This window comes from Ictalurus furcatus, chromosome 11 (assembly GCF_023375685.1).
Source record: "Ictalurus furcatus strain D&B chromosome 11, Billie_1.0, whole genome shotgun sequence".
Taxonomy (NCBI): domain Eukaryota; kingdom Metazoa; phylum Chordata; class Actinopteri; order Siluriformes; family Ictaluridae; genus Ictalurus; species Ictalurus furcatus.
The window spans coordinates 21,336,332-21,351,712 of record NC_071265.1 but is presented as its reverse complement, the minus strand read 5'-3'; the positions used below and the strand labels follow the sequence as shown (position 1 = coordinate 21,351,712).

General features: G+C 39.1%; 1 protein-coding gene across 3 annotated transcripts in view; it reads left to right on the top strand.

Moving 5' to 3' along the window:
- Positions 1–14,457, top strand: part of rap1gapb (RAP1 GTPase activating protein b) — a 39,464-nt gene extending 25,007 nt beyond the window's left edge. For 2 of the 3 annotated variants that reach the window (XM_053635819.1, XM_053635821.1), the window contains 22 exons: positions 225–260; positions 613–660; positions 2,226–2,264; positions 2,359–2,547; positions 2,859–2,962; positions 3,536–3,614; positions 3,698–3,751; positions 3,841–3,924; positions 4,010–4,110; positions 4,698–4,827; positions 6,824–6,979; positions 7,273–7,344; positions 7,468–7,554; positions 7,822–7,965; positions 8,141–8,272; positions 8,907–9,016; positions 9,102–9,221; positions 11,539–11,680; positions 12,365–12,470; positions 12,939–13,000; positions 13,128–13,172; positions 13,371–14,457. In XM_053635819.1, the coding sequence (XP_053491794.1) occupies positions 225–260; positions 613–660; positions 2,226–2,264; positions 2,359–2,547; positions 2,859–2,962; positions 3,536–3,614; positions 3,698–3,751; positions 3,841–3,924; positions 4,010–4,110; positions 4,698–4,827; positions 6,824–6,979; positions 7,273–7,344; positions 7,468–7,554; positions 7,822–7,965; positions 8,141–8,272; positions 8,907–9,016; positions 9,102–9,221; positions 11,539–11,680; positions 12,365–12,470; positions 12,939–13,000; positions 13,128–13,136 (2,004 nt within the window). In that variant the 3' untranslated portion in view covers positions 13,137–13,172; positions 13,371–14,457. The remainder of the gene's footprint in view (positions 1–224; positions 261–612; positions 661–2,225; positions 2,265–2,358; positions 2,548–2,858; positions 2,963–3,535; positions 3,615–3,697; positions 3,752–3,840; positions 3,925–4,009; positions 4,111–4,697; positions 4,828–6,823; positions 6,980–7,272; positions 7,345–7,467; positions 7,555–7,821; positions 7,966–8,140; positions 8,273–8,906; positions 9,017–9,101; positions 9,222–11,538; positions 11,681–12,364; positions 12,471–12,938; positions 13,001–13,127; positions 13,173–13,370) is intronic. The other variant, XM_053635820.1, reaches the window with a different exon arrangement.
- The last annotated feature ends 924 nt before the right edge of the window (positions 14,458–15,381 follow it).

Sequence of the window (15,381 nt, the reverse complement as noted above, 5' to 3'; positions counted from 1 at the left end):
TTATTTTTAAAAAATAAATAAATAAAAAAAATAAAAACGCACTACCAGCTGAAGTTTATCTATATGCCCCTGCTGCTATTTTTCATACTACTTACTTCGTATAAGGTGGGATTACCTACAGGAGGAATTTTCTAAAAAGAATTAGTGTAGATTTCTGGAAATGAAAACTTCTTTCTTATCATCTCTCTCTCTCTCTCTCTCTCTCTCTCTCGATTGGTCCCTAGACTTCTGATTTACTTGCTGTGATTGAGCGGATGCAGGTAAATAGAGATTGCACCTAGTCCCTTGAGCAAAAGAGTCAACATGCTATGTTGTCTCTTCTTACACCTTCGCTTGTTGCTGTGCCCTTGCTGGTGACACTCTCCCATCTTCTGTGTCCATCCTCGTGTACCTTTCTCAAGCTCATGATGTATTACCTTTCAGTCTGCTCACTGTGCAATCTCTGTACACTATACAGCCTTTGCTAATGCTTTTAGCTGTATTTTATACATTCTATGAAGATGAGGTGAATGTATATATTTTATACTTGCTTTGCAGATAAGTTGACAGCTCAATTTTGTTGCGAGTGTATAAAAAGGGTTCCGACCCATTTTCTCATTTTCTGCTCTACAGAACAGCAGAATGGATGAGCAGAGATGCACACTTCCACCTCCTCTTAAAGTAAGTTTGGTTATGTAAATCGATAAAGTATACAGCCAAAAGTGTGTGGACACCTGACCATCAGACCCAAATGTATGGTTGAACATCTCATTCCAGACTTAGTTTGCCTTTGCTGTTATAAAAACCTTCACTCTTCTGGGAAGGCTTTCCAGTAGGTTTTGGAGCGTGGCTGTGTGGATTTGCCCATTAAGCCACAAGAGCATTAGTGGGGTCAGGCACTGGTGTTGGACTAAGAGGCCTGGGGTGCAGTCGACATTTCAGTTCATCCCAAAGGTGTTCATTGGGGTTGAGGTCAGGGCTCTGTGCAAGCCAATCAAGTTCTTCCACACCGACCTTGGCAAACCTTATCTTCTTGGACCTTGCTGGAACAGGTTTGGAACCCTTGTTTTCAGTGAAGATAAATTGTTATGCTTTACAGCATACGAAGACATTCCATACAGGTGTCTGCTTCCAACTTTTGAGGCAACAGTTTGGGAAGGTCCACATATGGGTGTCCACAAACTTTTGGTCACATACTGTCCAACACACACTCCATTTTTCTCCATATTTCCTGAGGTTTGAACTTTTGTCTTCAGTCCAGTTTTAAAATGCAGTGGCGTGCTCTCAAGTTAGACAGTGAGACAGCAGCTAAAGGTATATATCAGTTATATATATAACATAGGTATTTTTGTGTATGTATGATGCTTCATCATACATACACAAAAATACCTATTTTATACATACAGTTTGAAGCCTTTCTTCAGTTTGCTAGAAGGGGCAGTGTAAGTATTCTTACGTATCTGTCACTGGCGTTCATCTTTGGGTGGTCTTGCAGAAACCGAATGTATAATAACGCTACTGCGAGTGTAGTGAATGAATTGGAAATGTAGGAGCAGTATTAAGAAGAGCAAGGGAGTGTTTGTGCACTGAACCCATTCTAAGCACTGTGCATAACCTGATCTTAATAAATGACTACTGGAATATTTCTGCTTTATTACATACACTGTATGACCAAAAGTATGTGGACACTAACTGTAACACCCATGTGAGGGTCATCCCCAAACTGTTGTCACAAAATTGTAAGCGTAAAATTGTCTAGGATGTCTTTGTATGCTGTAGAATTACAATTTACCTTCAGAGGAACTAAGGGGTCCAAACCTGTTCCAACATGACAATGCCCCTGTGCACAATGTGAGCTCCATAAAGATAAGTTTGGAGTGGAAGAACTCGTGTGGCTTGCACAGAACCATAATCTCAACTTCACTGAACACCTTTGGAGTAAATTGGAATGATGACTGTGTCCCAGGCCTCCTCTGCCGACATCAGTGCCCAACCTCTTGTACTTTTGTGTCTGAATGGGGAAATCCCCAAAGCCCCATTTCAAAATCTAGTAGAAAGCCTCCTCAGAAGGCTGTTATAGCAGCAAAGGGGGAACATTTCAGTATTGATGTCCATGGTTTTGGAATGGGATGTTCAGTATTCAGGTGTCCACATACTTTTGGCCATATATTATAGTATATATTTATATCTTATTTTGGAACATTTGGTAAATTGAATATATAATCACTTTTGTGTTTATTTAACAGACAGAAGAAGATTATATTCCTTATCCAAGTGTTCATGAGGTAAATAATAAAAAAAATACAATGTGATACTTACACTGCATAATATTCTTCCATAGAGTTAACCTATACACATTTATTTCATTATGATTGACAGGTGCTGGGACGTAAAGCCCCATTTCCACTGATTCTGTTGCCACAGTTTGGTGGTTACTGGATTGAAGGGACCAATCACGAGCTCAGTACCATGCCAGCACAAGAGGAGCCACCCCCATGCTCAGCCTCCCAGATTAAACTGGAGAGCAATAGCATAGCCAAAATCTATAGGAAACATTTCTTGGGCAAGGTGAGAATAGGAAATTATAACGGTATGTTTGATGTGTGTGTTAATTTTTTTTGTTTGTTTGGGTTTTTTTTTAAAGCAACAACACGTTTTTAATCAATGAATTGTAAAGATTATTTTCTGATGCATAGTTGTAAGAATAATTATTTGGTAAAATATAATTTGAGCTAAACAAATAGACATCTAATGAAATATTTAAAACTACATGCTACCTGTGTAGAAAGTACGTTTAAAGTGCAAGCAATAGCAAAATATAGACGTGAGTATTTAGGTTGTATGTGTGAGTGAACATGTGCACCTGCAACTCCCTACAGGAGCACTTTAATTATTACTCTGTGGATACATCACTGGGACACCTTGTCTTCTCAGTGAAGTATGACGTGATTGGGGACCAAGAGCACCTCCGCTTACTGCTTAGGTAATGCTCTTACACACGCACGCACACACACACACACACACACACACACACAATCTCATCTCTGGCCAGCACAACTAGTCACTCGTTCTTTTTTATTTTATTATTCTCACTTTGTGGCACAGAGCTGTTTGTCACATAACACATGCACCTCTTCATTCTTCATCCCTTTCAGTCTCTGCACATAGCACAGTGGATTCATTGACAACTGGACCTGCTTGTTTCTCAGTCATCAAACTGCCAGTCTTAAATCACGCCAACAAACTTCTGTCTTTGTCTTATGTCCTCTTTTTTTTTTCTCTTGGGACTTCAGCTATTTATCTTAGTCTTTCTCTTTCTCTCACCGAACATTAATCATTCCATTTTTAATCATTTACCTCTATAAAAGTGTTGTTTTTTTCCACAAGGACAGTGATTACAATGTGTCCTTCGATATGGATGTGTCATGCTGCCTCACATGCAATAGATCAAGCATGCGCTTTTCATAGCTGGCATTTTTAGCCTTCAAGTCCTTCATTACTTTGCAAATCTAAAGGGAAATAGGAAAATTAAACAGAATTGTTTAATCTCTTCTAGGTCAAAGTTTAAAACCTACCATGATGTGATACCCATTTCTTGCCTGAATGAGTTCCCCAACGTTGTGCAAATGGCAAAGGTAGGAGAAACACAGTTGTCACCATGTGAAATATGAGGAATTGTGTTTGATCATTTGAATTTGACAGTATTCGTTTCTTTTAGCTTGTGTGTGAAGAAGTAAACGTGGACAGATTTTATCCAGTCCTCTACCCAAAGGTTAGTCTTTGCTACTCATCATCACTTCCACATAACTGCTTGTGTATCAGGCACATTCTGACCCTCAGCCGTACTGTGTCTTCCCACAGGCTTCCAGGCTCATTGTAACCTTTGATGAACATGTCATCAGCAACAACTTCAAGTTTGGCGTCATCTATCAGAAGTTTGGGCAGGTAATAAACACTAGCTGTTTCTTTCCTGGGATTATAATGAGAATACAGAGTAGCCTTGTTTCTGAAAGGTTTGTGTCTCCAACAGACATCAGAAGAGGAGCTCTTTGGGAACAGTGAAGAGAGTCCAGCCTTTATTGAGTTCCTGGAGTTTTTGGGGGAGAAGATTGAGCTACATGACTTTAAAGGGTAACTGTCTTTTAAGATAAATGTCAAGTTGTCTACGGTAGCTTAATTGTCTATCTTTAATGTTAAATTGTGAAAGGTCTTTTTCACAATTTAAGACCTTTAAGACAGTCTTTTTATCACTGTCAGCCATGTCGACCAAATTTGCTGTGATTAATGTGATAATTACTACTAAAACTGTTCATAGTACTATTGCATAATGGAAAATATATTAATCTCCTATTACATTTTAATTTCAGTCTTTGCTATCCTCTCATTCATATAATAATCATATTAGTCTTTTTTATTGTTTATGTTTTAAATTATGTTTGTTGGATCATATTACATTTGACATCAAAGGGGAAAAAATGCGATATGCCTCTTCAATCCACATTTTTCGTCCCTGATTTTTTTGGGGAGCTTAAAGTGTTCTTGTGTTGTACAATGGTCTGCACACTACTGAAAAATACTATCCCATCTGAATAGGGTGCTCATAAAATCAACTTAAGTGTATGCATAAACCAACTCTGAATAGGAGAAACTTTCCCCGCATAAATGTTGATGTAACTTTTATACTAAACTTGCCGATTGTGATCATGTCCATATTCCAGGTTTCGTGGGGGTCTTGATGTTACACATGGCCAGACTGGAACTGAGTCAGTGTATCACAATTTCCACAGCAAGGAGATTATGTTCCATGTGTCCACCAAACTACCCTATACTGAAGGAGACTCACAGCAGGTAAGGAATGTCTTATTGGGCCATCTGTGAAACTGCTTTGCTTTGTTTATGCTATATTTTTTTTTATTATTGTATTCTCCATCTTATAGCAGTGGATAAAATAATTCTTCCCACGATTAAGGTCTTAGGTTGAACAAGATTTAAAGACAAAATGTATTCACTAAGATCAAAGCTATTTCATGTGGCTCGCTAGTGTAAATTTCAGTATTATTTTAACTTGTTTGTAGAGTTGTTTGAAATGAGCTCCGGGCGTTGTTCTGTGGCCACATATCCCCATATGCTTGGTTAATTAGGACACCACATCACACAGTGCTGAACAACAGGCCATTGCAAGCCATCTGTTTCAGCACCTTCTGTCAGATTAATCAGAGAGTAAACATCACCTAGTATTTTGACATGGATAATATTGAGCTACTGTAGACACTCAGCAAACACACTCTCTCTGAGTGGATCGTTAAGCAAACATACAGTGGATTAAATGTGCATCAATGGCTGGAAACACCCAGCATGCAGAAATTTTGCATGGGACCCAAAAATTCCTGGAATTGTTCAAAAAAACCTTGTGTTAAAAAAAAAAAAAAGAAAGAAAGAAATAAAGCATTTCTCTTTAATCCCCTTTACAGTGCAGGTGCATTTTCGTGATGCAAGTTCTGGGTGCACCACTTCTCCAGACATTTTTTTTCCTGATGCTTTCCCGTGGACACCTAAGCACTTCAATGTAAAATCACTCTGTGTTCGCACCTCAGCACACCTAAGCGATTTTAAAGCATCAGCAAAAAAATGTCTGGAGAAGTGGTGTACCCTGAACTGGATCTTGTGGATCATGACAATGCACCTGCACTGTGAAGGGGATTAATGAGAAAAGTTATAAGTTTTTAACATTTTTAAATGGGTCCCTCCTCGTACATGGAACGATGGTTTATAAAGTTCTATTGGTGATTTGGTACAAGTGTGATACTATAGTGCAGGCTAGAGTGCTGATTAAATACCTACTGTGTGGCAAAAAAACTAGCTGTCAAATGTGTTTAGCAAATATAGTTGCAATCCAAATTATTCAACCCCCATTGCAAATCAGGTTTATTGTCAAAATTGACAGACTTTCAGCTGTTTGCAATGAACAAATCAAACAAAAGCAATTGAAATATTTCAACACAACGAACGCTTCAAGTGGTTTCTTATAATGATTAACTTAAGTGGTTAACTTATAATGATTTCTCCAGTTGCCCCAGAGCATCACTGAGCCACCAACATGCTTGACTGTGGACAGTGTGTTCTTTCTTCATTCTTCTTCCTCCAGACATACCGCTGATCCATCGTGCCGAAAAGTTCGCTCCACAGAACAGAATCCCAAAACTTCTCAGGCTTATTTATATGATTTTGAGCTGGCTTTTCTTGTGCTTTTGGGTCAGTAGTGGTGTACGTCTTGGAGTTCTGACATGGAAACCTTCTGCGTTTAGTACTTGCCTTACTGTGCTCACTGAAACCTCAGTGCCTGTTGCCACCAAGTCTTGCTGCAGGTCTTTTGCAGTCACTCGAGGGTTTTTCACAACCTGCCTTCTCAGAAATCTGGTTGCAGCCGTTGATAACTTCCATTTCATGCATTTTCTGCCCCTAGTCAGTTCAGGTATTTCATGTGTTCCAGCTCAAGCACACCTGGTGCAACTAATGAAGCCCTTGATTAGTTGCATCAGGTGTCCTTGAGACAGCACCTGTTTTGCATATTTGTGTTGTTGTGAGAGATTCTATTCAGGGGGTTGAATTACTCCCACAAAACACCCAGGCGCTCAACACCTGTTTAGCCTTTTTTATGTATGCAGTCAACCAACTTCAGCCATCAACATCAGCTGATGTTTCTCACATTAGAATTCAAACTGTAAAAGAATTTAATCAACGAAAAACCTTCATTTTGTTGTTCACAGTGTGATCCATCCATTTATTTTTCATTTCTGCAACACAGTAATGAAAAATAAAAAGATGCAATGTGTTTTGCTTCCAGCTGCAGAGGAAGAGGCATATAGGAAATGACATTGTAGCTGTCGTGTTTCAAGAGGAAAACACACCATTTGTACCAGATATGATTGCATCCAATTTCCTGCATGCTTATGTGGTGGTGCAAGTGGAGAATGCCTGTACAGACAACGTTCTTTACAAGGTGACTTGATGGTTATGTGGACATAACTGGTTGTTATGTGGACGTTACAGAATATACTGTGTTCAGTAAAATATTCACATTCTTTCTTGATATAAAGTTGTTCAGTATCTACTGTATATGTATATATATATATATATATATATATATATATATATATATATATATATATATATATATATTCATGCTTATACCTACAGTATGTATTCAATTACATTTTAATGTCATCTTTTTGTTAAGAATATCTCTGTATGTTCTACGTAATCTGCTTACGTATTCCCTGCCTTTCATTACAGGTATCAGTGACTTCGAGAGATGATGTGCCTTTCTTTGGGCCTCCTCTCCCAGACCCAGCCATTTTCAGAAAAGTGAGAGACATTTCAAACGCATAGATCCACTGTGGTTTTATTTCTTATTTCAATAAAAAGATTCGTGCAACTAACAAAAGCTGATCTGTATGATATGATGCTTGATATCTGTTTCCTGACTAGAGTCCAGAGTTCCACGAGTTCCTGCTGACAAAACTCATCAACGCTGAGTATTCCTGCTGTAAGGCCGAGAAGTTTGCTAAACTGGAGGTGAGCAAGCAAGTGTGCATGTGAGCAAGAGAAAGATGATCTTTTCCCTGGAAAGCTCCCTCTATTGCACTAGAATTCAGGTCGTCCAACTAGATAGCACACATGCATGTTCTTTTGGAGGAAACACTGAAGCAGTATTTGCTGTATATGTTTGGATATAAGTTATAAACATCATATACATTTACCTTTAACCAAGCTCTATGTGTGAGATAATATGAGGGTTTGTTTGTGTGAGTAGCCTACTGCACTGTGTGTGTTTATGTACAGGAGAGAACACGCTCTGCTCTGCTGGAGACATTGTATGAGGAGTTGCATGTGAACAGCCAGTGCATGATGGGACTGGGAGGAGAAGATGAAAAACTGGAGAATGGAGGAGGAGGTGGAGGTGGTGGTTTCTTTGAGTCCTTTAAGGTATGTTTATCTATATCTCAGGGTGTTTAACTTTTTAAAGCGTTTCAGTGTCAGAAGAGGAAATGACCCAGGAGTGTTTGTTCACATGTTTTCATCCTACTACTTACCAATCCTTATGTACCGGCCTGACCCCCTGTGTTGAGTTTTCCTACTGTGTGTATGTTTCTGTGTGTAGAAAGTAATTCGCAGTCGGAGTCAGTCTATGGATGCTATGGGCCTGAGCAACAAGAAGTCCCACACTGTCTCTACCAGCCACAGTGGCAGCTTTACCCACAATCCCCCAGATATCCCCAAAACACCCGGCATTGTGAGTATTCCTTGTACTTTACTTCATGAAAACTGACATGCAATGTGAGTAGGGCAGCAAGGTTATTATCGTTAACAAAAACTTTGATGAAAACTAAAACTATCTGTGAAAAAACATTAACGGAAATAAAAATAAAAATGTGAGTTTCCAATTAAACAAAAAGAGCTTTTTTGGTTTTTATTGCCTCTGAATTCAGGCACAATGAATTGAGTAAAATAGTAAGTTGCCAAGAGAGTCCCACCTCTAATCAGTGGAATATTAAACACAGAGTAACACCGGAACTAAACTGCAGTCACTCATCGTTATTGCTATGCACTATGACACTAAACTGATCCAGGCAGGATGTTGGACTGTGTTGCAGATGGAGCTTTACACTGCAGTAACCACCATGGCAACAAGTACATAACCTTTTTTTTGCAAGCTGACAAAAGCTGTATTTGAATTTCCGGCTACAGTACTTTGAATGGAACATCAGCTTCAATATAGTCATATTTGCATCCTAAACGTGGTTATATAATACAACAATCTATATAAAAAAGTAGTATTTCAGAAATCGGTTGCTGTATGTGTGGTATTTAGTTGGTATCCCCAAATAAAAGCAATCTCTGACAGTTTCTTGATTTCTCCTCTGTAGTCTCTGATCATCCCCGGGAAGAGTCCAACCCGAAAGAAATCGGGTCCATTTAGTTCCAGGAGGAGCAGCGCAATCGGCATTGAGAATATTCAGGAAGTCCAGGAGAGAAGGTAAGAACAGCAAAGAAAACAAAGCCCAATTTGTTTTCTTGTGTGTATGCTGACAGTGCAGAAATTTTCATTATTTATATTGCAGCAGTAGGGAGGTGTCTCCCAGCACGCAAAAGATACCCGATAGTGGCCATGCCTTGCATGAGCCCAATATTGACAACTCTTCCAATCACAGTTCGCCTGAGATGCCTACCACCAGGACTAAGTGAGTAACCATATGAACAAGGCACAATTATTTGTTATAATATATATATTATATATTATATACAGTTGCAATCAAAATTATTCATCCTTCACTGCAAATCAGGTTTATTGTTAAAATTTACTGACTTTCAGCTGTTTGCAATGAACAAATCAAACAAAAGCAATTGAAATATGCTTCAAGTGGTTTCCCCAAATTCAACTGAAAATGCAACTTGTAATGGCTTCTCCAGTTTCAAAATTATTCAACCCCCTGAACAGAATCCCTCACAACAGCACAAATATACAAAACAGGTGTTGTCCCAAGTACACCTGATGCAACTAATCAAGGACTTCATCAGTTGCACCAGGTGTGCTTGAGCTGGAACACATGAAATAACGGAACTGGATAGGGGCAGAAAATACACAAATACCTGGGCAGGGCAGAAAAAGGAAGCTATCAACGGCTGCAACCAGATTTCTGAGAAGGCAGGTTGTGAAAAACCCTCGAGTGACTGCAAAAGACTTGCAGCAAGACTTGGTGGCAACAGGCACCGAGATTTCAGTGAGCACAGTAAGGCGCGTACTAAACGCAGAAGGTTTCCATGCCAGAATTCCAAGACATATACCACTACTGACCCAAAAGCACAAGAAAAGTCGACTCAGAATCATATAAATAAGCCTGAGAAGTTTTGAGATTCTTTTCTGTGGAGCGATGAAACAAAACTGGAACTTTTCGGCATGATGGATCAGCGGTATGTCTGGAGGAAGAAGAATGAAGAAAGAGCACTGTCCACAGTCAAGCATGGTGGTGGCTCTGTGATGCTCTGGGGCTGCTTTGCATCCTCTGGCATTGGAAACCTGCAGCATGTGGAAGGCAAGATGGATTCATAGAAGTATCAGGAAATCCTAGGAGAAAACGTCATGCCGTCTGTGAGGAAGCTGAAGCTTGGGCGTCATTGGACCTTCCAACAGGACAATGATCCCAAGCATACCTCAAATTCCACCAAGGCTTGGTTGCAGAAGAAGTCCTGGAAGATTCTACAGGGCCATCACAGTCACCTGACTTGAACCCCATAGAAAATCTCTGGTGGGATTTGAAGAAGCCGGTTGCAGCACGCAAACCCAAGAATATTACTGAACTGGAGGCCATTGCTCATGAGGAATGGTTTAAGATTCCTCAGGAACGCTGCCAAAAGCTGGTGTCTGTCTATGCATCTCGTTTGCAGCAGGTCATAACAGCAAAAGGGTGCTCTACTATGTACTAAAGATGCTTGCCATGAAGGGGTTGAATAATTTTGAAACTGAAGTCATTATAAGTTGCATTTTCAGTTTAAATTGGGGAAACCACTTGAAGCATTCATTGCTTTGAACTATTTCAACTGCTTTTGTTTGATTTGTTCATTGCAAACAGCTGAAAGTCTGTACATTTTGACAATACACCTGATTTGCAATAGGGGTTGAATAATTTTGATTGCAACTGTGTATGTGATCAAAAATATATAATTATAGAAATTCATAGTTACATGGTGGTTTGTCTTACGGAAGCATTATACATCACTGTGTGGTTGAACACACCTATGTGTATGCACTGTGAGTTGTATTTTGTGTGCCTTTGTTATTCTGGAAGATTACAAACTTTGTCCACAAGGGAGCAGGCCTTAGTCAAAACATTCATATAGTCCCTCGAATATGTGATTTCACACCAGCTACTCTTGCAAGCATCTTTAATACTGTGAAGTGGCAAGGAGATGTCATGCAGTGTGGGTAATTGTGGGCAAGCTGTTAGTTTCAAAACTTCCTGTTATTTTTGTGGTTGCTGTTATAGCATTTTCAGTCTGCTGCTGACTTTGTGTAACAGCATGGTATTCTTTTTTTTCAAGTCATGTGGCTTTATTGTCATTTCAACTGTATATGAAAGAAAAAGTTCCTCCAGGACTATGGTGCTACATAAAACAACACAGAACTACATGGTACTGCACAGCCCTACACAGGACTACATAAAGTGTGCAAACAGCGCAGGACAGTACAATAAGATTAAAAGTAAAAGACAGTGCTGAGCCGACCCATACACAGTTCTAGTGTGGATAAAGTGCCAGATGTAACACGTTGTGCAAAAAGATGTAACAATATAATAAAATGCTGTAAATGTAAACATAACATACTAACATAATATACTTTTGCACCCACTGTTGATGTTAGTATTGCATATTGACAGTATGTTCTATTCATTTCTGAGATCCAGTGTGCCAACAATGCTTGCTTCCAAATACATGTAGACAAAATCAAGTGTAACACTGGCTGTAGTGACCATTAAGCATGTGGGTGTGTTTTCTTCTTAGTTCGGCCCTGTGGTGTAGAGCCTCCTCCATTCCAGAGTCTCACGATCTGTCTCGGTCCTCGTCCAATGCCAGCAGCTTCACAAGTGTGGTGGAGGAGAACGACCACGAGCATGAAGCTACAGAAGACTATGACACAGGACTGGTAACACCTTAATTTGTCTACCACAGGGCTGTCCAATCTTAAAGGGCTGGTGTGGGTGCAGGTTTTCATTCCAATCAAGCTGGAGCCACACCCGATTCACCTGTTGAATCAGTTGAGCTTGGTTTTCAACTGGCTTAGGTGTGGCTTCTGCTTGGTTAGAATGAAAACCTGCACCCACACCAGCCCTTTCCGGATAACATTGGTCACCCCTGGTCTAAATGGTCTGCATGGTAAATGGTCTGCACTTATATAGCGCTTTTATCCAAAGCGCTTTACACTGTGTCTCATTCACCCATTCACACACACACACTCGCACACCAATAGTAGCAGAGCTGCCATGCAAGGCGCTAACTTGCCATAGGGAGTAACTTGGGGTTCAGTGTCTTGCCCAAGGACACTTCGGTTTGTGGAGTCATGTGGGCCGTGAATCGAACCGACAACCCTATGATTAGTGGACAACCCGCCCACATGGTCTACCACATGATGCAGCCAGCATGCTCAGTTTACCCATATAATACTCCTGAGATGAGTTTTATTTCTTACAGGAACATTCAATTCTAATAGAAATCATTGTAATTTATTTTTATGTGAGTTGTCAATGGCTCTACCACTAGAGTACAGTGTGAAAGCAAATGACAAGCTAAATGAAACCTTTTATGTTTTCTATTTACGCGTCTGCTATAGGAAAGCCTGTCATCTGCCGGTACCCCGCACAAGCGGAACTCGTTCACGTACAGCAGCAGCTGGCTGGACGAAAGTATAAGCAGTGTTAGCCAACGCAATCCACCAGGTCAGTAAACTATAACGTTATGAATTGCTATTTGACAACCTGGGAAGTTATTATTGGTGAATAAGCTTTTAGGTTGGACTTTTGCTCTATTTTGCTCCCCATTTAGTCATTTCCAATTTCTATCCACTAGCTGCAGCTAGTGTGTGAGGGTCTCATCTAATCCTCACCCCATCTGTGAGAGTGAGGGTTAACACACGCTTTCTCTGAGACCCATGCATGTTTCCATAAAAGTGAATGCAGTCATTAACTAAAGGGTTTTTATGGGTCTGTATTATTGACTTAATGTTTAGGATGCCAACAGATGATGAATAGTTCAAATGGCTCAATTATTAGACGGCAATTATTAGTAAATGTTGCTGTCTGGGAAAATGATATCCTAAAATAAGATGAATTATAATGTAATAAGATGAAAATGAAAAAAGATCCTGCAGCTTTGTGCTTAAAATGCCTTTGTGTTTGACTTCACAGCCGTCTCTCGACAGCTGTCTGACCCCATTCGGCCCAGAACAGAAAGGCAACACTCTGCTTCAGTGAGACAGTCTCGACAATCATTTATTCATGAATTGATCTTTGATTATCTTTGTTGCATGAAACACAGGTTGTAAAAGTGGATATCCTGTTAATTTGTGTATGTGTTTGTGTGTGTTTGCTGTGTAGAACTGCTAGGCCTTCTAAGATTACTTCATGAATGGCCATCAGCAGGTTTGATTAATTTTATTTCTTACTGTTTAAAGAAAGTGCTTCAGAATGTTGGCAGTCATGTCTCAGATGCACTTTTATTCCTTTATCTTACTGTTATAGAAACAAACTGCATATTCTGGTTTTAAAGTTAATTGTCTTGAAAAGAAAAAAACAGTTTGAGAGGTGACAAACAGCTCTAGTGTTCTGTTTCATTTACAGTACTCCCATAAGCAGCTCCTGAAGAGACTAAAGCCGGCTCCTCCGGCGACCCAGTGCAGAAGAAGAGCTGTCAGTCACAGGGCCTGTGGCCAGAAATCCCATCCCTGTTTTAAGGACTTGCACTGTTTTGTTTTCATGTGACTGAACATGCTTCCCAGCATGCCTTTGGGCTTCAGCAGTTTACAAAGGTTATCTGTTTCACAGGTGCCAATGGTAACAGCCTGGGGCTTATTATGGAGCGCATTTCTTATGGTTATTTGTCTGCCTGCAGTACCAGCATAGGGTGTTATGGCTTTAACCAGAAATTTCCTACACCATATCTCTCTTTATTTTCCTCTGTTTCTGTTTGTCTGCCAGTCACTTCTTGTTTTTCTTTCACTCATTTTGTGACTTCCATGTAGCATCAAGCACAACACACATTACTGGTGGCTATAATTTTGTCTACTTCTTTGTGTGTGTGTGTGTGTGTGTGTGTGTGTGTGTGTGTGCGCGCGCGTGTGTAGTTGTGTTTATTTATTCATGATCATACTAGTAGGCAGAGGTCAGCTTGTCACTCACAGGGACACAGCTGCATGGGAAAAATTATATCCTAAAAAGAATAATTCAAAGATTCAAACAAGTACAACACAGCAGTGGACATTTTATTTTTTTTTTGTGCTGCAAAACACCCATGAATGAACACGTAGAGCAGTGCAACAGAATTATGTGTAAGCTTTTCTCTTCTTTTTGAATGTTCAGCAGTACATTTTGTATTATTTTCTGTCAGTTTTGTGATTCTGTGAATATCTATAAATGTTATTTGTTGTTAAAAGAAGTGACTTGTGCTGGAATATACAAACATTTACTATCTTGTCAGGTGAGTAATTGTTTATAACAAGTAATGCTATATGTATAATAACTTATACTATTTATTTAATTTTTTTAAAAAGTATTTATGGGTGTTTTTTATGCACAACTTTGATCTCTGCAGTATTTGTATTTGCATTGGGAACAAGTTCAGACTTTTAGATTGTGATGGATGTAGTGTGCAGTTTTACACACGTGACTCTTTTTATTATTTCTGCAGAGCACTTGAGGTTGAAATTATTCACTGTGCTGTCTACCGTGAGACGTTCTCAAGTTGCCTTCTATAGCTTTATCTGCTCTGTGTGAAACCCTTCTGCGTCCTACAGAGGGCATCAGTAAGCTTTTGAATGTAAATAATAGCTTGATTGGGTAATTGTGTGATATTTGCTAAAAGAAAAAGACTAAATACAATCATAGTTAACGGAATTCTCTACAACATGGATCAGTTGCTGTGAACAATAATTTCAACACATTTACTTGTAATGAGGAAAGAACAAAAAACATTTGACTTATAACGTTAGTGTGAGGGCAGTCAATAACCATTTAAATACACATCTATATAATGCAAATTTTAAACTAAAATGAAACCATTCTACAAAAATACACAAAAGAAACATTTACTGACTGTCCCTACAACTGCACTTAGACGTCCCTAATACGTGAATTAAACCGCTTTTATTGTATTTTCCCCATACAGTGAAACATGCTAAAATTATTGTATATGGTAATTGCACACCTGCAACATATGCATTAAATAACAATTAGCTTGAATAATTCTGAAGTGTTACTAAGATTTAATCCACTTTTACTTTATTGCTGCTGTGATATTTGGTTAACTATTAAAAAAAAAATCATTTTATTTTTGTTTGTTTTTAAATCAAGCAGCTGTATTTATCTCAAAGAACATTTCTTTTGTCCATCAAATTATGTGATTTATGGTTTGTGCAGTATAAAAAGAACATTGATTAAATGTAATTGCCCCAATTATTACTACTACCTGGTGGAATTCAATGTTTGCATATTGTTCAGTTCCATATTTGTGTGTATTACTGAACAGCACTCATTTGTGTTTTGAATCGCTTGTGTCAGTGCTGCGAGGAAAATGTTTGAATTTTCTCTGCATTTTGCTGAATCATTCAAAGTGAAAAGTGTGCCCTCCAGTCCT